The following is a 24,952-nucleotide window of genomic DNA, read 5'->3' as shown; positions in this document are numbered from 1 at the left end:
TTAAAAATTACTATAATTTTCAATAAATAACACAATATTTTTTATCTTATTTATTAATTAACAATCAAGAAAAATTGTTATTAGCTGATATAAATAGATAACAATATTTAATTATATAACAACCGTTGTTTTTCTGAAAAAAAGTGGGCATAACCTCCGCTGCACGGAAGTACATAAGAACATAGATATTATGTCTTAATATCATTACAAGTATAGAACCCTGGTACTTGTTTTATCTCTAATCTCTTTCCTCCTAGCATCTAGCTGGACCATCTATTAACTCTAATCCATTATCTCTAATCTTATAGATATATATAGTATACCCGAAACATTCAGCGCGATGCACGCACGCACATATTTTCCGATTGACCATAGCCCAATAACATCATATCATGTTAAAATTTGAATACTTTTTGAAAAATTTGTAAATGTTTTAAGTCCTAAAAAGCAAATAAAGTAAACATTTCTACTCATTCTAAGAGAAATGGTCAAAGATGTTTTGTTGGTTTCTCACTGTGTATTGGTAGTACACTATATCTAAAGAATATCCCACTCGATATTTCAAAAAGTTCTAAACTATAGCGCGTTGTTATTTCAGGTTGAAATCTGTGTACATTTTTTATAAATTTTTCTCGATTTAAAAGGGGAAGATATGAACTTTTTTAATTGTTTACCAATTAAAAGACCTTTTGGGTACGATTTGAGCTCAATAATAGACTTGTGATATGAAGAAATCGGTTCAGAGGTTTAGGATATATATCAGCTACTAATGAATTTCATATGATCTGCCATTTAATCTCGATTAAAACACATTGATTAAAATTAAGTTTTATACATATAAATATGTTTATAAAAACATTTACAATAAAATAAGTAACTAATCAAATCGTGGACTTATAAAATCCGCTATATTGGTCACAAATAAAAATGTGTTAAATTGTGATATTTAGTATTGCTATATTGTTAGACATTTAATTTAAACATAATTAATATCAAAACATAATATATTAGACTTATTAGTTATAACATTTGCATTGATTTTATATTATACAATCAACGGTATTTGGCACGTTAAAAAAATCAGGAACGTTAAGATAAAAACACACCCAGAGGTTTCATATAACTCAAGTTGAGCAACTCAATTTAATTTACAATAGTCAATAACGTTTAGACTAATATTGCACGAATACTGTTGTTTGTATCAACACCGTTACTTGCCTAAGTCAGTGACACATCTGTTCAAAACATATTTTAAATAAAACAACAAGACAAGATAAAAAAAATCTAATCACGAAGCATTCCATTGATGCACTTTTGAACGTATTCTAAAGCGTTATTCAAAATGTCCTTTTCTAGTCCGATTAAGGTAGAAGCAAGCCGTTGAAACTTGGGCGGCTGTTTTTCCTATAACAATAACATAAATTAGCAATTGCAATACTCATTTCTTTTAGAAAACGTAAATATATTATCCTTACATGTATTTAAATAATTTTAGAGAACCCGGTTTTTCTTTAGTACAAAAATGTTATAATAGTGCATTATACAGTACGTATATATTTATAAAAAAAAAATCGAAATTTTTAATTTTACAACGTTCTCGACTTATTAGTAAATGGCGCTTTGGCCGTACGCCTAAACTTACCGCCAGCCATGTCTACCCACTTCTTCTTCGACCACGTCTACCTTATTAGGCGTTTAACTTATTTGTTCGACTTATTCTTTTAAGATTGGCACCTGAACTATAGTAACTTTACTAAAGTACTTTTATCACCTTCAGTTACGTACTTATTTCTAATTCTTTTTAACCACAACCAACCCTTTTATCACTCAACACTTTTTAATATATAATATAATAACTTTGGTAACCTTTGAGCCATCGACAGCCGCCGCCGTCGGTGGATACTGTCTGAGCAATAGACTGATTCGGATTTGCAAGAACTGCCAGCATTTGATTTCGAGCGAGACATCGAGTGCGCCTTCCGACATGTCCGTTCGGGTCAATTGCAAACAATGTTTCTCTTCTTGACCGATCCATTCGTCCAGGGTTTCTGTGGATCAGCGGAGAAATAATTTTAATAGTTTTTAACATTCAACGCGATGTGAGAAGGAATCAAAAAATTAAAACTAAATAAGGATTTAAATCCAAGTATTCAAATCCGCGGTATAAACTTACCTATATCATTTTATAAATTCGAAAGTTTTATTTTTTAATATATCGTCGTTGCAGCAAAAAAACCTCCTAAGCGCCAATTTTACGATTTTGAGGTTTTAGCCCTGGTTACAGAAAAAAAGGCTAAAATATTCTAAAATCTCCAACGTTCTATCATCATTGTAGAATACATGAAAAATAAAAAATAAATCGTTTTACACGTTTTGGTGTTTCCTGGACAATTAGGTTTTATTTAGCACATTGGAGTTTTTTTGCGGCAACGACGATACCCAACTGCAAACCTGTGTGTTATTTTAACCAACCACTGTCGAGGTCAGACAATTCGGTATAGATTGATATTAGGTTGTAAAATAAACAATAGAAAATATATTTGCAATGCCGTTACTTTTGTCCATGTTGAATATGCGCACGAACGCCAATAGTTTGCCATCGACCGGACACGGACCGGGCGTCAGGGAGAATTCGGCCAGCGCCGGTAATGACAGGGTCTGCAGCAACCGGTAACGAAGCGCGTACAACGGGTCGGACTTGGACACGCCCAGGCGTATTTTCACGGCGTCGTGCTCGTTGTCGGCGTACACGAATCCATTGTGCACCAGAAAATCTGCGTTTGTCCGCACACCGTAGAAAATGAACACTTGGTCGGCGGCCGAATAATCGCGGTCGGCGTAGCACACGCAAGTGTTATCCGACTTGATGAAATCGGTAGACAGCTGAAATAATAAATAATAGATCGTACTATATTATTATAACACATAATATAACGTGTAGACTGCGCACAAGCTATCCCGACCTAACCGTAATGTGCCATTGTATGTACTCGCATATCTTATTATCATTATTATGCGAATATTAAAGACTATAGTCACCGAAACGCCGTACCGAAGGTAAAAGTTTGCTCAAACGCGGTGCAGTGTCGTAAGCGCCACACGATGGTACGTATTATACGAGTTACATTATATGAGTTATACGAGTTTGATCTATACAAACGCCACGACCGTTCCGTACAGTTGTATAAGGCTATCAAAATAATAAGTGTATAAAATAAAAATTATAAGGTATAAAATTATTAATTATACACACAAATCATACTATACATTGCGATATGCGTAGTAAATATCAATTTTCTCTTAATTTAAAGTCGAGGGTTAACGACTAGTCCGTATTTTTGGGGGAAATCTTGTAAAAAATTACTTTTTAAATAAATTATAAAAAAAAATATTTTTAATTACTTTAATAGAAACCTATTTAATTACTGTTTCATAAAAACCGAAGTAGTTCTTCCGTGTACATAAAACATAAAAGAAGTTTCGTTATTATATATTCAATAGTTGGTCATTAAAACATATAAATGTTGACAAAATAAAATTGTTCGTCTTTTCACGTATAGAACTAATAGTACTACTTTTTTAAATATTCTGAAAATGTATTCGTTGTTCTTTCCTAATATTTCATTAGGAATCTTTGTGAGACATTTAAACGCCAATAATTATTTTACTCGGCCAAATAGGTTTTTTGAAAACACCTTAACATAAATGTTAAACAGTATTTTTTTATCTTTTGAAGTTAACAATTACTAGCTTAGCTAACTAAAGGAAACTTAACTAAAACAATACTTTTGTTCTATTTTCAAATTTCGGATTAGAAACGAACGGGTTTTTTTTTTTGTATTTCAATAGGCACAATTTAATTAATAACATCATTGTGTTAGCTTTTTAGAATTTTAAAAAAATATACAATATTGAAAACATTTTTGAAAATTAATATAATATGTTGTTTTGTTAGTTTACTTAATAAGCGTCACAACTTAACAACGTTTCTACATTAACTGTTAACTCTTACATTAAATAATAATAATATAATATGGAAGCAAAAGTGAAAACGGCATCCGTTAATCCATAACGAAAACCGGTAATTAGTACACACATTTTACGTTAAACTTGTAGTTAATTAATAAAAAATACATTCTTACTTTTCCGTTATGATGATTGAACATATCCCAAAGTGGAATGAGTGCACTTATAGAGTTCGAAGAATTATCTAAACTTGGTATAAAATTTTGACGGGACATCAACGACGATACTGCCCACCTAAAAAAAATATATATTACAATTTTAAAAAAGGCACACAACTTAACTGTATTTTTTATTGATTAGATTAACCGAATTCTCAATACAGTTAAAATATGTGATATAGTACAGCAGTCATAATAAGTAAATACAACTCTAAAAAGGGACGACAATTCATTTTGTAAATAGAAAGAAGGGAAGCCCAGATAAGTTGTTGCCACATTTTTAATAATTACACCTTGTTTAATCAAATTTAGTTTATTTAAAAAAACGAAGAACTTAACACTAAAAATAGTTGCCAATTTAAAAGAGCAAAAAAATAAAAACACTTATGTAAAAGTTGGTTTGATTTATTTTTTTTGAGGTAGTCATTTGTCCAAAGTATATTTTTGCTATTCAACAAATTTCGAAAGACTTGGCTTAAAGGACAAGCTAACTTAATTCATACTTCCCATTTTTTAAAAACTAAAAGTAACTTTGTTTAAAAATATTTTATCTATTTTTAACATACTTCACAAAACCTATAACCTATACCGCAAATATTCCTTGCACAGCAGAAAAGTTAGAAACCCCAAAATTTAGCCATTAGTGTGCATTTTTTTTTTAATAAGTAAATAAATTAAGTTTTTGCTTATAACCGACAACTGACAACTTTGACTAAAATCGTTTTCAGCGTAAAAGATACATAATATATTCCAAATCCAATTTTTGACAGTCTACTGGAAGCTAAAATGCATTTATGCCTCAATTTTTTTTTTTAATTACATATAATATATATATATATATCTACTATTTATAAAATTCTGCTATGAAAAAATGTTTTATTTTTAAAAAAATGAGAGAACTATTGAAAAACATTTTAAACCTGTCCTAGTAATATGTTATACAACTTTTTATCTATAAATAAACTCTTAAATACACTTCGAAGTGACATCTTTTTCGTTAGTATACTCTCCACTCGTCAAAAGACATTTTAAAATTATTAACGAAATCCGTTTCCTTTGGCGCTATATTGTAATTACTAATATTATACTGTTATAATTCGGGCTGAGTTTGTATAACTGTTGGTTCACCTATATACCTTTTATTGAAACAATGACTGTCCTACTAATTAGATACAATATATAATATATTTGACCCTATACTCGCGCATGATGTGTTTATTAATGATAATACTTATATGTATAGTATGAATAAGACACTGCAGCCCAAGGGACCGGAACACGCACTATTGAAATAATAATATGAAAAACCGGAAGGAGTTTGAAGATACAATAGTGGTGGTATCGATACGCCGTAGATACCTACTGCATCGAGGAGACAGTGAAAGGTTATTTACAGTGTCTCGTGCTCAGTGTTAGTTAATAGTTCATCGGAAACGACCGCATGATGTACTTGCGCACGTTGTTGGTTTAAGTCGTCTGTTTTCATGATCGGTTTCTGTTATATTATTTTGAATTGTATAAAAAAAGCAAATAAATGTGAATTTTGCTAGCTCGTCATGTGCGGTTTACAAATCAAACATTTGTGACAAGACGGATATAAACTTAAAGTGAGTTACAATTATTAAAATAAGTTGTACATAGTTACAATTGCAAAGTTGACAAATACTCGGTTGTTTGTTAGGTACACTCAAACCCAATACAACCCTAAAATCCCCATATTTTTGGGTAAATACCAAACGTTTGCTGGACTTGAGCAAAAATAAAAACCACTAGTATATTTTGTTTTACCATCTCTGTAAATTTACATCTTGTATACAGTTTATTTGAATGCATAACTAACTATAGTAATTATTAAGACCAATCCAATAGCTTAATTTATTAATATTGTTACTATATAGTAGTAATAAAAGTTAATTTTTTCATAATAAAATATTTGTACAGTAAAACACTAACACAAAATTATACTAAAAAATCGTTTGACGGCAAAAAATCTCGAATATTGAATATTTTTAAAATCATAGTTACATAGTTGAAACGAAGTGTATACGATACCAATTAAAATTAGACTATTTTTAACATGCAATTTCAACTTTTATTTTAATTTGAAAAACTAAAAATTTGTGATAAAGGTCCTTTATAAATACTTTTCATTATTTTAATAGAAAAATAAATACAAAACTCAAAAATGGAAATATTGAAACCTTTATTTGTTTTTGGAAAAATCACTACCTACCCAACATAAAAATTAAATTTCAAAGGAATATCATACGTAAAAATAATTTTCCTTTTACCTTTAATAAAATGACATAAAAAAAAACTTGTTATACGCCAATTTGTAAAATTTTAAACTCAATGAGTTTTACCTTTAAAAGTCATCAAAACTTGAGCTTATTGTTGGAGTTAAGTAAATATGAAAAATAATTTTTACTATTATTATTATTATTATTATTATTATTTATAAGCATATACAAAGTGAAAAAAACTATTTTGCTTAACAATACATTAAGCGTAATAGCTAGTATCTATTACGATCATTTACTACAAATAGCCACCAAAATGATTATTATAGTAAAGGCGGAAAAAAAAATAGTTTATCCCAAAAGAGATATTTAAATTATTTCGCATCGTTACATAATTTTACTCTACTTCGCGAGAACGTTTACCGGATAATTTTAATGACAAAATAAATATATGAATACGTAAACCGATTTTCGGGATGATAAAAACATATTAAATTATATATTATATTGTAATATTATTACGGTGAAACTTTTCTCTATAGCGAACACCTGTGGGGAATTAAAAGGTGTCGGCTATTGAGAAGTGTTATTACGTTATTACAGATTAACGGTATACTTGTAAGTATCCGTAAATATCTATATTTATATCTAATAGTATTATATATATATATATATATTAAATACCTTGATAGGTTTCTCTGCACTTACGATGTAACTATAAAATAACCATTATCAATATAGGTAATACATATTCTCACAAAAAAAGTTATATTTTTCTATCTGTTAATTTTGGTTTTTGTTGAGTAAAATATTTAACACAATCGATTTTTCACCCGCGCTTACGTCGTGTTCATATAATATAACATTGTTTCATCGTACTAAATATTATGTACAAAAATACAATTCTTTATACATTTTTCATTTGCTACATGTTTTCACTTTTAAAAAAACTATTTAACAATTGTCTATGAAACAATTTAAATCAAAAGAATTATTTCTATCAAGTGTACAAAGTATCTTACGTAAGTAAGATACAGGTAAGTTATAGGTACGATTCTTACCTATAATGAATAAATTACCAACATGGAATGTGAGACAACACTCATGACATAGTACAGAGAACAGTATTTTAACAGTCTACATGCTGAATTAAAAAATATAACTAAAAATGGGAGTTTGAATAATATTGATATTTCATATTATTCTTCACACAATATTCTCACTATTATTCACTCAATATGATAAATTCTACTTAACGATAATGGAAAGCTACAGTACATTAAGCAAAAACCTAATTTAAGGTTTAAAAGGTTAGTAAACAGAAAAGTTATAAGAGCCTTTTTAACTAAATACCATCAAATATTCGAAACAAAAACAATGAAAGGATTTTGTGAATTAATATGAGGAGGAACGATATTTTGTTTGTTTTATTATCCAAATAACAAAAAATATTTTTTATTTATAAGTGAGAAGCTACATTAGTAAATCCGTCCGTGGAATACAAAAAAATATCATGTACCGTGTATTCAAAAATGTAAAATACGCATTACAGTAAAAAATCTCAATAGATTATTTCTTTCGAAGGAAAAAATAAATAAAATAAATAGAAAGAATTGGTTACATCGACCGATTTTCATAGTGACTGTTCAAATAATGTGCGTGGGAAATACAAGTATTCTAAATGAAGACCACAAATTATTTAAATTATAATAACATTATATATTGTATCTATTTAGTGCAGAACTATAAAATAATAAAAGTAAAGTTGTAAAACGGCGTTAAAGTTTTCAATAAGAGAGGAAAATAGTGTTACATTTATACATAACCTATTTATTATATTACTTATTAATTATTATTTAAATATTTTTTCGATATACTCACTGAATCCGAATATGGCCTCAGATGTTCTCTAAAACGTCTAGTTATTTTTTTTGCTGTGTAAATTAAGATTTACAGCAAGTGCTAGAGAAATTATGATAAATATTAAAAAGATTAATAGAGAAATAATGCTTGTATTGTAGTTCTAGTTTTAAAATAAAATAAATTTTGTTGTGCAGAGTAATTAAGAAAGAGCAATCTTCAAAATTCAATAACTGCAATTTTATTTTACAAATATGAATAAAATGTTTAACTAATCCTCTCTACTTTCTATGTTGCAACATCAACATATTATACCTAAATAATTTAATTTTGAAATCTTTGATTGCGCATACTGATGGGTATTTAACTTTGTACGTCATTCATTCTTTAGACTATAATCAATTATTTAACACAAGTGTAAGTACGCGCGTTAAATAATATGTAACAGATTTTAATCACGATTTTCCCGCAGTTACTTTCTATACAAGAGAATTATAATAATTATATTATTTATTATTATTGCTCTCCAAACACTTCAAATAGAGGATTAGACAACTTGAGCGGTCGAAATACGACCATTTCATTTGAAATTCGATACTCAATAACGAAAATAACTGTATGTATTTAAAATATACTTATAAACTATTCACTGATAGTTGTCGTAGGTATTGTTTTGGCGCCTGAACACAATACCTACAATTAAAAACTCAACCATGGTATTTAGTTTTTTTGCAATTACACAACTGTAAATGCATAGCGTGAAAAAAGAGGATGCATATTTCGGCACGCATATTATGTGGTTGGTGAAACGATCTATTAAGAACGTTGGATTTCAGTGTTATATGATTAATCAAGACATATAATAAACTTTTTTTTTTTAAATAATTGATAGTTTGTTAAACGTTATTTATAATTGACTTCATTTAAAAAAGAAAAAATATTTTATATTAATGAAATGAGAAACATTTACTTTCTAACACATCAAATTAGCCGGCTTTTATGTGGTTTACAACTAAGTAGGTAAATTGGTTGGTTAAAACTGTATCACATTTTCCACCGGTTAGTTATAGATACTTAGCGTTTATTTTTTAAATGCAATTAAATATAATATATATGAACAGAATGCGTATCGTTAGTGCATATACAGTATATATATGTGTGTGTGTGTGTGTGTGTGTGTGTGTGTGTGTGTAAATAAAAGTCTTACAGATTTGGAGGCTACATATTGATGATGATGATAAGTTGTTTAAGTTTTTTCTAGATTAATAATTATTATTTAAGGGAATTATGTATTTTTTTTAACTGACTTAATTAATATATTTTTTTTAATTCCAAAAAATCTACTACGTAACTAATTGCTGTTGACTATAAAGTTATATTTTAATACAATTTACTACTATAAAACAATAATTACTTCTCAATTAATTTTTAAATAAAAAAAGAGCATGAACAATATTACTTGAATTGATTTTTATATAATCAATATAAGTTTTAATACATCATTACCAGCTATTAACAATTTTTGCATATAGTTAAAAAATATTGCTTTCTAATACCATGAGCACCTATAAGTATGGTATGTACATTTATTATTTATTCCTCACGTATAAAAATACTCAACATTTCAAATACTCGCGAGTCACTAGAGCATGTAATCGTTCTTCTCGTCTCTAAACGTATTTAATATTATATATGAATGCGTCAAAATATTCACAAAAGAAAAAAATAACAATATAATATCGATTTAGGCACCGAATAGTTCTCCGTGGCGTATCAATTTTCCCGAAAAATCGATAATCAACTTTAATCGTTGGCCAGCTCATGTGTAAAATTTGTCACGCATCTGTTTGATTGGACATACTATAATACATAAATTATTTTAAATTAAATGTATTTAAATATGCTACCTAAAGCAAGTAAAATGTACAAGCTATCGTATATAGATTGAAAATATTAACTTTAAATTTTTACACTATTTTATAAGTGTACTAAAGAGTTATTGGTTTAACAATGATCTGAAATCTCAGAAAAAAACTGAAAAATAGAGTTTATATTATGTGAAGAATACCGCTATAGAAAAAAAACACAATTTTTTGGAAAATTTATAAAGAATAATTCAAAATAAGAGCAACTACCAAAAAAAATGTAATTTAATATTATTTAAACCACTATATTTCATTATTAACATTTATGTTATCTAATTTTTCTTAGATTTTGTTTTAAAATTTTAGTTAGACTTACTTTTTAATCATTTTTAAAAAAAACGTTGCTTTTCGAGTTAAATAGTTTTTGGATATATTTAATTGAAAACCGTTGTCCTAATTGTTCTTAAATTCACTTATTATTAAAAACTTAAACGATTTTAAACACTTTTCTCATCCAGATTGAGTAAAAACATTCTATTTTCTGTTTTGTAAGGGTAGTTTTAGGACTTCTGAAAACCTACAAATATAAACAAATTTAAAAATCAAAAAACCTAATATGATTTATATATATAAATACATATATATTTTATACTGTTCTCCGTCTACAGATTCACACCAAATGGTTTGTTTAAAAGTGATTTTATCATTTCCAATTATTCCTAACGACCTGCAATCTTCTAGACCAAGTGTATTTTTTAAAAAAATGTGTTTAACATAACAGTTGAACACTAAACTTGATATGTACATACTTATCTATAATGATGGTCTGTAACGATTTTATTGAATGAGAGGGAAATATTGTATTTTTTATTTGAACAAATCTGTTGTGATTTATTACTAGTAAGTACGATTCGTTTATGACAGTTTTGTAACTACATTAGATGCATAAGACCTTTTAAAAAAAACGCGAACAAACGGACTGGGGTTAAGCAATTAATGAGCTCTGTGCTATACATATTGTGCATGAAGCATTTGTCATTATCCAATTGTGTTTTAAACGTATATGATATGCATGTGTATGCTAATAGAAAACGTTAAAAAGCGTAAATAAGTATTACTAGCAGTAGTACTAGCAGTGATTTTCCCATGGTAGACATCTGACGGACAAGAGTTATGCAGTCCATATAGCAGCTCTGCGATTGAACAGGACACGGATATCATCAAACTGACAGGCAACACGCGTAGTAAACTGTTTTAACGGAGGAGACCAAACGAAACAAGCATGTCATGCAAATCGTTATGTCTTGTGCATCGAGTAACGACGATGGTTCTTTTTTATTATCATTATTTTCTTTTTTTATTATTTAAACGTTTCCCATGTGAGACCAACGTAACTGCCGATCGCGACACTTCGACGTTCATCCGTTTGTATCCGTTCGCTATTATATACCTACCAACGCGGATATCCGACTGTTAATTAACACTGTATATATATATATATATATATACATAATGTATATTGACAACAATTCCAGTCAAACCGATGAGCAACGGAACTTTGTTTTTTTTTTTAAATATTTTCAAATAAAATAACGCGCATCAGAGGATATAGAAACAAGTTCTTAGCCGCGTTCAATCCAGACCAGTTTCTCAAGGAAGCCTCTCGAGAGAAAGTGTAAATATGTGTGAGTGTGTGTATTATACTACAGTTAATAATTAATTATTCTCAAATGGAAAAACGTCTCGGCATTTTTTATTTTTGTTCACATAATTTGTACTTTTAATTATTATAGTATACATTATTAAACATGCCTACGTTGTGAGGTTGTTTGTTGAGCAACAACAAATGTATACACACTACAGTACCTATATTTATAGTATAATCTATATACATAAGTTTATTGTGAAAAATTCGCACGGTCGGGCAATGATTTCTTAGTTTATTTCACATGCGAATACGCAACAAACACGTCAGGTAGATGAATAATTATATGTGTCAAAAAACATTTTTTTAAGGCGCACATAAGAAAATATTTTGTATTTTATTGTAACATACTGAAATATCAATATTATGATAATTTACTTAACGACATTACAATAACAAGAAAGAGAAATGTTGTAACCCGACGCGACGTTATTTACATATACCACGAGAAAATAAATATTACATAAAACAACTTGAATTGTTTTTTTTTTCAACTAGTTATTAGATCAATATATATCTCGGGGTCACAACAGAAGAATTAAATATATTAAATAATAATTTTAAATCAAGCCGATATAAAAGCTAATTACAGTTGATACGTTCTTTTAATGTAAAAAAAAGTGGTTTCTGTAAATAATAATAACAGTATTAAAATGTGAAAGTTGAATTAGATAGCCAAGATAAGAGTACAACTTACTTCGTGGGTGATTTAAAGTGTTCTATACACTCTAGAGTATGTGTCAAAAAAATATATAATAAATTACAGTCGAATGAATAATCAAATCAGAGATGGAGAAAAAACACAACAGGCCTACCGTGTATGGCAATTGACATTTTTTAGGAGAATAATTTCTACCATTGGATAACAAGAACGGTATTTTTATAAATTTGTTTAAAAAAACATATAAAACATCACGTAGATGTGTTGACAAAATCATAGCTTTTAACTCAAAAACCACTATATACCTATTTGGTTGTAAAAAACAGATTTAGCTCTAGATCGTGCGATATATCCGTACAATAATTTATAGTACACAGGTTCATAAGTAGCCCCTGTTATAATAATAATTGTTTCTTTATTATATAAATTAACTTGAGGCTACACGATTCTGGTCTGTGCGGAATAGTAGAAATTATTAAAATGAAAAGAGAGCGAGGTCTAGCACGCCGTGAAGCCTATGACCTACGCCCCGTTTATATTTTCTGGTCTAAAACCCTAATAGGTAATTTATAAGGTATAGGGTCTCTTAACACGGGTCATATAAAAAATAATAATACCCAGCGGTAGCCTTCGGTATTGTAATTTAAATTTAACCACACATAGCACATTGTTCTACATCAAACTACATTATATTAGGCGTTAACACGGAAAATTGCAGGGTCTGAACGTATTTTGAGAGATTATTTCCTAATAACAACATAATATATACTATAGTAATATGTAAAGTAAAAAAAACACTGATCACGTTCCGAAAACGTTGCGCAATTATAATCATAGTACATTTTTGTGGCTAGTAAATCACGTCCATATATATAAATACATGCTTACTTCCCGAAACCTCATTAGATAAGTGTAAAATTGACATTTTCAAGATGACTTTCTCTGGTCGTTAAAGTACTTAATACGGCTTTGACAATTCACAACTCGTTCTCGGCGATCGATTCATTGGCAATTATATTTAACTTACATTTCTATTTTATGTATAATGTCGAATCGCCAATTATAATAGGTTTCTTACTTGTAATAACATACCTAAACAATATGTTGGCAAAAGTCAAGCATCAAAACTATTGGCAACTGTAGACCGAATTCTCAAACAGGAAAAAAACACATGTGTACTTTCTATACTATGTATGCAAACCAGTATAATCATACTAAAGTATCAGTGTATTCGGAGACAATGTCCGTGGAAAGTGGTTTTATTCTCACAAAGAATTCAAAATAATACAAATATCTAGTAGAGGAGGTGCCTACCGTCAAAATTGGATAAAGGCGTAAGAAAAATGATAGTCACCACTCGTTATACATTAATTACGACTAACAACAATAGAATGAAATTGTAAACTTTAGATAGTACAGTTATTGTATGAAGTAAAGGTATAGTATATTGTATATGTTATTAAAATTATACACAGTAACACTAGTGCATTTCCCTAGATCGAAACATTAAGGAAGATAATCTCCAGTGATATCTAGTCTAATGATCTGTTTTTTTGTTATGTTCTGCCTCACTTCACATCTATGAACAGTTTCTATTTGTTGTTCTTTAATCCACACCGTTGGGCTGATAACATTTCATCACTATTCCCACTAAACACTTTAATTAACTTGTTTTCTTTTTTAATGAATTTGTAAGAATTTGAGAGGAAGATCGATCCTATTTGACTTGTTTTTTTAATGAAAAGTTATAATTTTTTTTTTTTGATACACTAAAGGAATTAAAATTGTATTTTATCCATAATAAGTACCTAATTAAGTTCTTAAAAATTCAATCCACCTGTTCATAATCTCTGGATTTACCACTATTTCTTACTGAAAATATACTATAGGTGATTAAGCACACTGAATTTCATTGTCGGTAAATATTATTATAATTTATCAACGACTAACCATAGACTCCACATCCTTATCATCATTAATTTATATGTATCGGTTACATAAAATTAATTTATAACTTTTAAAACAGCAACTTAGGTTTGTCGAATTCCACTCAAATCAAATTAGTTTTTTTCGTACGCCTTCGTACTCAAATTAAATTTGATTCGTTACTTAAAAACTCAGTTACATAAAAGTCCTTATTGTTAACATACTTCGTTTTGTAAGACTTTAGAAAATAATACTACAGTAATTCTGACTTTCGATGATCATTCAATTTAAATATATAAATATGTTTGACAAATATGACTAATACTTCAAAAAAATTACTCTTGAAAAGCACCTAATTTAGTTTTGGAAAATTCATCCTCACGATTACTTCTGAGTAAAATACTGAATTTTATTGAAGAAGTATTTTTTGGTGTTGATAAAACAATAAGACAAGAATGCTACTGTCAAACGTCAAAAGCTATAAAACTATAAGTAAAATAAAAAATACAACTTTTTAAGAATTATGTAATTATTTAACTGGGGACATTTTGTCCTCGAATTAGATTTTCTAAGTTGTGTTGCAAACTAAACGTCCGAGGGTGTGGTTTGTCCTCACTTTAGCACAAGCTTTTACCTAATCATAAGAATAGTTATAGAGATAGCTAATTGTAAGTGCAATCGCAATGTATGTGTACATAAATGTAAAAGTAGAATTATTTTGAAGTTGTTATTTCAACAGATTTCAACAAATACTTCAATTGGATAGACGATAAAAAATGCTGAAGACCGAGTTAGCGTAGAGCTAAATAAAACAGGTTTATTTTTTTAAACTATTTAAGGCGTGATAAATGACATTATTTCCGTTTTATTTGTTTTAAAACTACGTTAGAATTTATTTGTAATTTTAGTATAGGTAACGACTTTTCTCGTGATATGGATTATGTCTAATAACTTAATTGCTGTTCCATAGTTAATTAAACTGATTAGGAGACATTATTTTATTAATAATACATATTAATATTTAATAATATTACATAATAAACAATAAATAACATATAACATAATTATAATCAAATTTGAAAAATAACAGAATTGTACATTTTTTAATTTTAAATCCAATAAAGTTTTTATAGTTTTCAGGAAAAAATTATGAACTTTTAAGTTTCATTCGAATATAGGTCGGAATCTTTAACGGAAGATGTGTTAAATGGTCGAAGAAAGTAGTTTTTAAGTGCAGCGATTAGTATTAATCCATTTAAGGATCCGGTTCTCTGGTTAGTTGTTCTTCTTGTTTTATTGTCGTGACTCGGTAGTATTGGACTAATAAAAATTGATGGAACTCTTGCTTTCTCTCGGATAAGAGTGCGTGGATATGTTATATTTGTTTGTGATAACACGAGTGTTGTTTACTAAACTCATTAAAAAAAAATTATTTAACATATTAATAAGTCTAATTTTCAAGCTGGTCAACTTTTTCTGTTATAATTAAACTATAGATATAAAAAGTTGAACTCGTTTGAGCTAGTATTACGTATTCTAGGTTATTTTTATAACGACTTAACATATTTGTTAGTCGGCAATTACAATAATTTGATCGACAAAGCATTTGTATAATGTAATAACTATCAAACCTAGCAATTATTCAAATATTTATAATATATAATTAAGTATTAAAAACTGTATAAATAACTCAAGTCTCAAATAATAAAAACATTTTTATTTAAACTAAGTTAACTAACAAAAAATAAAAATATATTAAAATAAAATTTCAATTTTCTTATTCAAATATGTTTTTATTTAAAAAATAGTTAAAGGTTAAGTGATTAAATCAAATAAATGTTTATTTATTTACCTAGAACATTAGAAAAAGTTATACTATACTGTAAAATGTAATTAATAAAATAATAAATTAGTTGGATCGTTCATACTATCGAATGAAATAGTATTTAAATGGAATATTATCATACTTAGTTCTAAATATTTAAATAATAGTAATTTTTTTTCAAGTTAATATATTATTTAAATCAGCGCATACAAATAATAAAAAAGTTAGTATTGTGGGGACGGGGAAGTCACATGTCAAATTTTCAGAAGTGAAATAAAGAAAAATGTCTATCCTTTCTAGAGGAAAGGGTTTATGATAATTTTTTGGTTTGGCAACGTTTATCGGTAGTACTATGTTTAAAAAATATTCTATCCAAATTTGGAATTGATTCGACTATTTTTAAAAAAGTTATAGAGCATCGTAATTTTAAGTTGAAAAATATTTTAAAGGGGAAGGGATGAATTTATTAGTTTTTGGCTCAATAGAGTACCTTTCAGGCACGATTTCTTATGCTACACGAAGACATTTTTTTTTTAAAGGATTATTTTTTATTAGAGAAATAGTTTTAAAGTAAAGAATTATGTATTTTACTTTAATGTTGCAAAATAAAATATTTTATATTTATTTTTATAAAAAAAACAATTTCATTCTTGAAATAAACACGAAAGAATGCACACAAAAAATACAAAATTATGTATCTACTTTTTTATTAATTTTGTAGAATAAATATAAGAAATTAAAAAAAAATTGTTTACAAATCTAATAACTAATATGAATCTTTGTGATCCACAAAAAAAATACCCTATGTTAAATTATTGTCGTTATAAACATATATATTTTATCACATAGTTGGACTAAAAAAAGAGCAATACTATATGTATTAGTTTTCTCTTTACTTTTGTGTTTTTGAATAATTCAGAAGATCTTAATGAATTATGTTATTATTATCATTGTTTTGAATAAATTATCGAAATCCAAAACTTTCTACAGGATGTAATTTTAAAATTTATTAACATTTGCTCGTATTATAATGTGTCAAGTTTGTAAAATATTTTTATTTGTTTCGTGTCACCCAACTAGCATATAAAAAATAAACTATAAAGTTACATATTGACAATTACCTTAGAAAAAAAACAGTCATTGCTTGTTGACAAAATACAGACGATCTAACCAAACGAAGCTAAAATGGGAAACAATACCAAAATAAAACAATAGCGCGTTTAATCACAATTATAGCAATTTGGTGTAGCTATTTCCTGGTGAGTGTAGAATTCATTTTAAATCTGGCCCTAAATGTCTAGTCGCATTACTTTCTCTTTCTGCACTGTTTTTACTATCTATTGTATTTTAATTTTTTAACTGGATTATCTTTCTATCACGTATGATATCTTTTTTTCTAAATTATTTTTGGGCCATAACAATTACAGCTAAAATTATTGTTACGTAATTATTAATATATACGTCTAGTACACTAGTACGTGCAACATGTTATTATATTGTTGAATATGCAAATACTATTATAAAATCTAACAGACGCAAAGGTGATAATAACTAAGTAAAAATAAGATAATCTAAAATAATTGAAGCCACTCCCTCGTTAATTTAAATATAATAGAACATCTTTTCCTATTTAAAATATGAAAGTTGTGCTTACTACTTCAGAATTTCATATCCTTATTGATTTCCTGCACTATTTACAGTTACACGGATACAACTTATTTATATTAACATTTTTTTTTTAGAAAACCTAAAAAAAGTTTAGGAAAAATAATAGAAATCTGTAATATTTATTCTCATAACAAAGAACAGACCTACCTTCGTGTTAAACCGAATATATATTTAAATACTAATGGACATTACTTTTGTGATTTAGGTTTTTTAAAAATATTCTATCTTCGTGCAACACTTATTTATAATAGGTAAATACAATTGTTTTATTATGAAGGTTGGTGTGATCGTAATGGGTGGGTGATCACATTAAATATAGTAACCACGTCTACAACAGTAGTATCTATGTAGGTGTAATATAGTTTCTAATACAAAATAAAACCATAACAACTGTTGTTTATCTATTTATGATAATGTTGGCTGTTAATTGTTGAAAATTGTAGGAATAAACTGATTTAACAATGCGTGAAGTGAATAAAGGAATTGCGAAATATAAAGATTTTCGAAGCTATAGGATTAGGCTGTCCGACCTCTTTTGTAAGAGATAAAGTGAAGAATAATAATTATAAATAATACAATATCCTAAAAATTAGGATATTGTATTATTAAAAAAGGTGTTTAAATAGTACAATGTTACATGTAATAATGTATATATTAGACAGATATCTATATAAATAACGATTAGGAAACAATAACATTTGACATGACCAACAAATAGTTATAAAACTGTTTTTCATTAAGGAAGGTATGTTATTTAGTAATTGTTTTCAGTGAAGTCATTCATTTCGAGTCTTGAATTATGGAAACGTATAAAATAAAAATAAAACAATAAATTCTAATATTTCAACAGCGTTTAAATATAATAAAAACCCAAATTATTTAATTTCGATTTTAAAAATCGAAAATTAATTTTAAATTACTGTGGCTGTTTCGAACTCTGTGTATCGAATTATATGTTTTAGTTATTACATTGCTGCTTAATCATATATGATGTATTTTGTCCTGTTAAACAGTTATTCATTTTTCGATTAAAAAATAAATAATACAGGTAAATAGACTGAATAGACAACAATGTAAGTTCTTTGTACAAATCCAATATACGTATTTATGGCACTCAGAAAATAACCTGGAAATAGCCATGTGATAACGGATTACAATGATTGCTAGCGGTACCACCGAGTGAAATCTTTAGATTGTCACATAATGTTTTATTGACAAATGAAAATAAAATAAAATTATATAGAAATAATAATGATAACAAACACGATGATCGGACTGTTATTATACTTTTTCAAATGTATATAATAGACGTGCTTGTACTTTACACAATCCGATTCTAATTCGCCGTGAAAATTGTTTGGTGTAACAGGCACGAGAAAATCCGCCCGGTAATAGTTTTAAATGTTTTGGCCAGGTGTTAAAGATGAGATCATCGTCACACGGAGATGTCTAGATGACTTTAGGCGTTTCACTTTTATGTTAAGGTATTTTCAGAATATTCCATACAGACATACAGTAGCCAGATAATTGATAAAACTATAAAATGTATTTAATATACTACATTTTGAGAATACGTGGACTTTCAAATGATCACCACTGGGCGATAACTCATCGCGAAAACCGCAATGCCATATAATTTACATCTATGATATTATTATTATTAGTGTAGGCAGGCAGACTGTTATTATATGCCATTGAACTGAATGCATGCGCAGCGTACCATAAAACCTTAAAATATGTCTTGCACGGTAAACACACGATGACAATAACATTGAGTGGCCAGATGAATTTCATTTTGTTTTCATCAGATTTTCGAATACCCAAACGACTTAAACAGAGAAAGTATGCTCGCTCAAGTTCGCGCAATCATCATTCGTTGACCATCAATCATTCTCCGTAAAACACCGACACGCGCAGGTTGCACTAGAGCATATTATAGGATTTATATCCTATAATATATAACACAACTGACAACACCGGTTATTCATTTATAAACCCCACGCGCCGTTACTCCGATTCGTATTTCTATACAACATAAAACGGAAATAATAATTTATTATATACTCATTTATAAAATGATTACCGGTCAAAAGAAATTTCATATTTGAATTAAATTGCCAGCGTTATGATACGTCTTCTAAAAAATAATTATAACTATTTTTAATTTGTTTGTACTTAGGAAAATGAAAAAGCTAATTTGGACATTACTCAGCTGCGTATTAGCATCTCTTTTAATCGTCAATGTGAACTGCGGCGAAGGAGAGCATAATACATACATGCAAGGTTTTCTCTACGCCCAAGAAGAATCAGCTCATGTAAGTGTTCGTTAAGCGAGATAAATAAAAATTCTATGGCTAATTATTTAAAAATGTTACAATTTTTTTAGGATCAACCGTCATTCGATGTAGAAACCGGCGACGGCGACGGCGACGAAGAAGAACTAGAAGAAACCGGTATTGACGAGGCTTCATCCGAAATCGTTGAGAGTCATGTGCCGTTCCCGTCAGACCAAGCCCAAGGGAGTGATGCCGAGGCTCAAACGCCTCCGAGAAAAACCCGCAGAAAGAGACGGCGCCGGCGTAAACGACCGAGGACTTCGACGCACGTGTATGAAGAGCAAGACCCAACTGCAGAGTCATCAGCTCGCTTCCAAGAACCACCAGCAGAAGGGGATTACGTAGATGGCGTATACGTGAGAAGAAGACCGATGAAGAGGCGAAGGCGACCAGTAAACAGGAGACCCGTGTACGACGAACTAGAAAGTGAGGACGTTTTGCCCCGCAGGAAACAGTTAAGGAGACCAAGTGCCAACAGAACCGACGAAGAGCAAGTTGCAAACCAACACTGGGATCCGATAACGTCGACAGAAGAGGCAAAGTGGAAACCGTTAAAGACCACTACGACGGAAAGTTCACGGACAACCTTGACTAAACCTACAACAACACACAGAATTATTACGTTTTCACCGACAACGCAACAGAGCTACGTGGAAGAAACAACTAAAACATCAGCCGGTAGAGACACAAAAAAATCAAATTCGACCCGACCCGACATGGTGGTGGTTCATAGGAGACCGGTCGCCAGTAACTTACCGCCTACTTCAGCGATAATAAGAAGACGTCTAAAGCCTACAAATACGTCTTCCGAAGATATTACTACAACTACCATTATAACTACCACCACTACCACTTCGACTACTACTATGAAACCGAACATTCTTTTGATCAAAGAAGAAGTGCCTTTGGAGCTGCTTCCGCCGGGTTTTATCAAGCCAGAGCAAACTACTCGCAAGGAAACCGCCGCCGACGACGAGTACGAGTTCGACGACGAAGCGTTATCGAAAATGATTAATCAACAGCCAAAGGACAGAAAGGAGGAGCTGAAATTCAAATCCGACAGCATTCCCAAAGTTAAAGACGAAATATTGACCTTGTTGAAAACCAAGACCGGCTCGTCGTTGCTGTCAAATATACTCAACCTGAGAAATATGTCTTTGGAACAACTTTTGCAGCACAGAGAGCGAGGATCAAGTCAAAGACATCAGCAATTGCTGGACGACCGTCAAACGACAATCACAAGTACCGAACCGACGGTTGTGGAAGAAAACGCGAAAAACTTTACAAACTATTTGATAGAGACCAAATTATTAGCACAAAAAGACCGCGTCACCTTAGGAGGACTGGTGGGTGCACAGTCCACGGAAAACCCGTTATTGACATACAAAACCAAAACGACGAAAGATCACTATGTGACCATCTACAAAGAAGAGCGCGTAAAAGATGGGACAATCGCCGGGACAAAAGACGATGACGATGACGTTGAAACGATAAACAATGGACAACGTGTGAAAAAAATGGACTTCCCTACGACCACGACATTCACTACTTCGTTAGACGGTGACACTTCATACGTGTCGAAAGGTCCTAAGTCGCGAATAATTTCCGTAATACCGGACAGAGAACCGCGGCTCTTCGAAAGCATGCCAGACTTTTCGACTAAAGCCACCACAGTCAGGCCATTGGTAACACCAACGGTTCCGTCCCAAATATTGTTCATCCAAGACACTAATCATATAGATAAGTCTTTGCTACAAGGCGACAAAGAAATTAACGAGGAGGGCTTGGAATACCGCCGTTTTGAAATGAGGAAATTACCAGCGGCTGTGAAGTCGGCGATCATAGCCAGTGCGGCCATACTGGCTATAGCAGTCTTGGGATTTTTCGTGTTGCTCGTTTCGTGTAGAATGAGACAGAAAAAGAGAGTGTTGAGAAAGAACTCGGTATACTGCAAACACAATATCCATTCTGATCCGGATCTCAGGTCCAGCGCTCGTAGCACGAGTCCGGTAATGGACAAACCCTATCACGATCAATACTACGATGGATACGGTGACCGCATTGACGATCGTATGACAGCTAATCGCCAATACTATTTATGGAGAACGTTAAGAAGGACTTTCCGTTACGACTGACCATAATATAGTTGTTTAAGCATTAATCGTATTATTGTTGTTAATGTGATCCATTCTTATGATGAATTTTAAATTATTATTGATATTGTGAGGTACAATTATTCAAAAATATTATCGTGCAATTTATGTTAAATAGATATATAATGATTAAGTTGATTTTAATTCATGATTCGTAACTCTACATACAGTACAAAAATTATTAATTATATCTTCACTTATAGTATGTCGAAAAAAAAATAAGGCTAAGGTTTGAAAACCATCGAATCGAAATGATATGATATGATAGTCAGGACTCGGAACATCAATAACAGTTACAGCTGAATAAAACCCAATAATGGAACAAGAACTAAAGTTTGTCTTTTTTTCACAAAATCCGAATCTGGCTTAAGATTTTCACTAGGAAACAATTTATTTTTAAATCACCTCCAAAGCTAACACAACACAACTTACAAAACAAAAACCGTTTTGTGTTAAAATCAGATTCAACAAATAAAATCTGAAAACCTATATTACTTAAATTCTGGTTCCAAAATCGCGTGATAGCATTAAAGTACCTAATTTAAATAATATTTTTAGTCTTTTAACAATAGGTAATGTTATAGTTGTTTTTAAACTCTACTTCAGGGGTCCACATAAGCTCTGGGAAAAATTAACATTTTATTATCTAACTAGAAGAAAGGCTTATTTTTTTTAAAAATATTTTTGTTTGATATGGACAATTATTTTACACATTTACAATTAATAAATAAAATCTATTTGTTATGATAAATTTCCTAACATAAATACTTCTCCTAGTTTAATAGTATTTTTCATTTCTGGTTTTGGCGGATAATGTTGTCAGTTAAAATTCTATCAATCGATAGTACCAAAATTGTTTTTCATACTCAGTTTTTTAAGCCGAAATTTAAATTCTATACACTTCTTTTACACAATACTTTAGCCATTGAGTCAAAAACGTTTCCACATCTTCTATCCTAAAGACTAATACAATGCCTCACCGGCTTTGAACACACCAAAGAGTTAGTGAAATTTAGCACTCTCGAAAAATACATTTACAGGGCTTCCTGCAGACTACTGGTAAACACTATTGCATCATTACTTACCTATAATATTCATATGTGAAGGTATCTTTTAAAATCAAACTGGCTGGATCTTTGGACAACTGAAAATTACAAATAATAATATAAGCCAAAAATACAACTTAACAAAATCAGCTATTGTAAATCAAAACACAGTATCAATGTTTTTTTTCCATAATTATCCAACACTGTTTTGATTTAGAACAGCCAAAGATGTAGTAAAAAAAATAACTATTTAATTAATCAATACACAAAAATATAAATGAAAATCGTTTTCTTACCTGGAAAAGTTTTTTAAAATAAGCATACTGACGAGCTATGTTTCTATTAAGTTTCAATGCAGCTTCTACAAAAAAAATCATGTATTGACACTAAAAAATAATATATTAAACAAATTTTACCCAAAGTAGGTGATCCTCTTAACGCTTCCAGATCAGCTATTTCAAAGTAAACCGGTGTTGAATATGACTCGGGTAAAGTACTCAAATATGGATTCCAAAAGCTCGTTTTATCTTTACGTAATGATTCTACTAAGATAAATATAGCTAAAGCAACATTAGGCATATTACGTAACATCATATCCTGCGAATGTAGTTTTCCTAGGGTAAAACATTGATTTTATTAAAAAAAAAAAAATTAACTATTAAGTCATAGCACATATTGAAAAATGTTCATTTACTACTTACGCAATGGGGATGACAATATATTTTCTTCAGTAATCATCAACGTTTTAGGTACTATTACTATCTTTTCCCCGATTGAAAGATTTTGTTTAGATTTCATACCATATGTGCCATCATCTAATTGATAGACTTCTACTCCGTTTAAAATAGCGTCATTTTTTACAGCCCATTTAGTTAATTTCTCAATTGCTTGGTCATTCCTTTGGGATAAAGGCTTCAATCCAAATTCCGCTTCTAGTGTTTTGATTTTAAACAGTAAATCAGCAATCACCAAGTGTATAGACCACTGCTCGTTAACCGATGCCGAATTAGATATTGTGCTAGTGGCTGTTAAATATTATCTTAGTTTAACAACAATTTAGCTAAATAAAGTAATGTTAAAAAAACAAACCATCTAGAAGCTCATCCACAAGCTTCATTATTGATGCCGTAGAATCAGTTAGTTTTACGCTTTGTATTTTAGTTGAATTTTTCATATTTTGACTGCCCTTCTTTACCTTTATCTTGTCCATATTTTAAACAATATACAAATTGTTTTACAACAGCTAATATATCATACCTATACAGAATAATTAAGTATTATTTAGGTTATATCTATAAATATAATATGTATATAAATGATGACACAAAAATAGTATACTTGCATACCAAATAAGTTTTTGATTTTTGTTACTTGATATGTAAAATATATATTACTACATTAAAAAAACTGCCGACAAAATTCCGGTAAGGAATCCACTGTAAGAGATATGAACACTGATATGAGATATGAGATGAATGATAAA

The 24,952-nt window shown here is 29.7% G+C and overlaps 2 protein-coding genes across 2 annotated transcripts; one reads left to right on the top strand and one right to left on the bottom strand.

Annotated features, from left to right (window-relative positions):
- Positions 1 to 103: 103 nt before the first annotated feature.
- Positions 104 to 24,952, bottom strand: LOC126841161 (actin-histidine N-methyltransferase-like). Its single transcript, XM_050577488.1, has 10 exons — positions 24,816 to 24,952; positions 24,559 to 24,726; positions 24,171 to 24,494; positions 23,886 to 24,083; positions 23,766 to 23,830; positions 23,509 to 23,567; positions 4,143 to 4,260; positions 2,556 to 2,883; positions 1,867 to 2,048; positions 104 to 1,404 (listed from the first exon to the last, which is right to left on the bottom strand). The coding sequence occupies exons 2-10, from the start codon at positions 24,677 to 24,679 to the stop codon at positions 1,285 to 1,287; spliced, it is 1,515 nt and encodes a 504-aa protein (XP_050433445.1). The 5' UTR covers positions 24,680 to 24,726; positions 24,816 to 24,952; the 3' UTR covers positions 104 to 1,284.
- On the top strand, positions 5,574 to 22,561 carry LOC126841159 (uncharacterized). Its single transcript, XM_050577485.1, has 3 exons — positions 5,574 to 5,791; positions 20,114 to 20,249; positions 20,321 to 22,561. The coding sequence occupies exons 2-3, from the start codon at positions 20,118 to 20,120 to the stop codon at positions 22,403 to 22,405; spliced, it is 2,217 nt and encodes a 738-aa protein (XP_050433442.1). The 5' UTR covers positions 5,574 to 5,791; positions 20,114 to 20,117; the 3' UTR covers positions 22,406 to 22,561.

This window comes from Adelges cooleyi, unplaced genomic scaffold (genome assembly GCF_023614345.1).
Source record: "Adelges cooleyi isolate 19-005CV unplaced genomic scaffold, UGA_ACOO_1.1 ACOO_flye_CR_arks_rails_tigmint_CR_PRNA_376, whole genome shotgun sequence".
NCBI lineage: Eukaryota > Metazoa > Arthropoda > Insecta > Hemiptera > Adelgidae > Adelges > Adelges cooleyi.
Note: the sequence above shows the minus strand (reverse complement) of the source record. Positions and strands in the feature narration are given on the sequence as shown.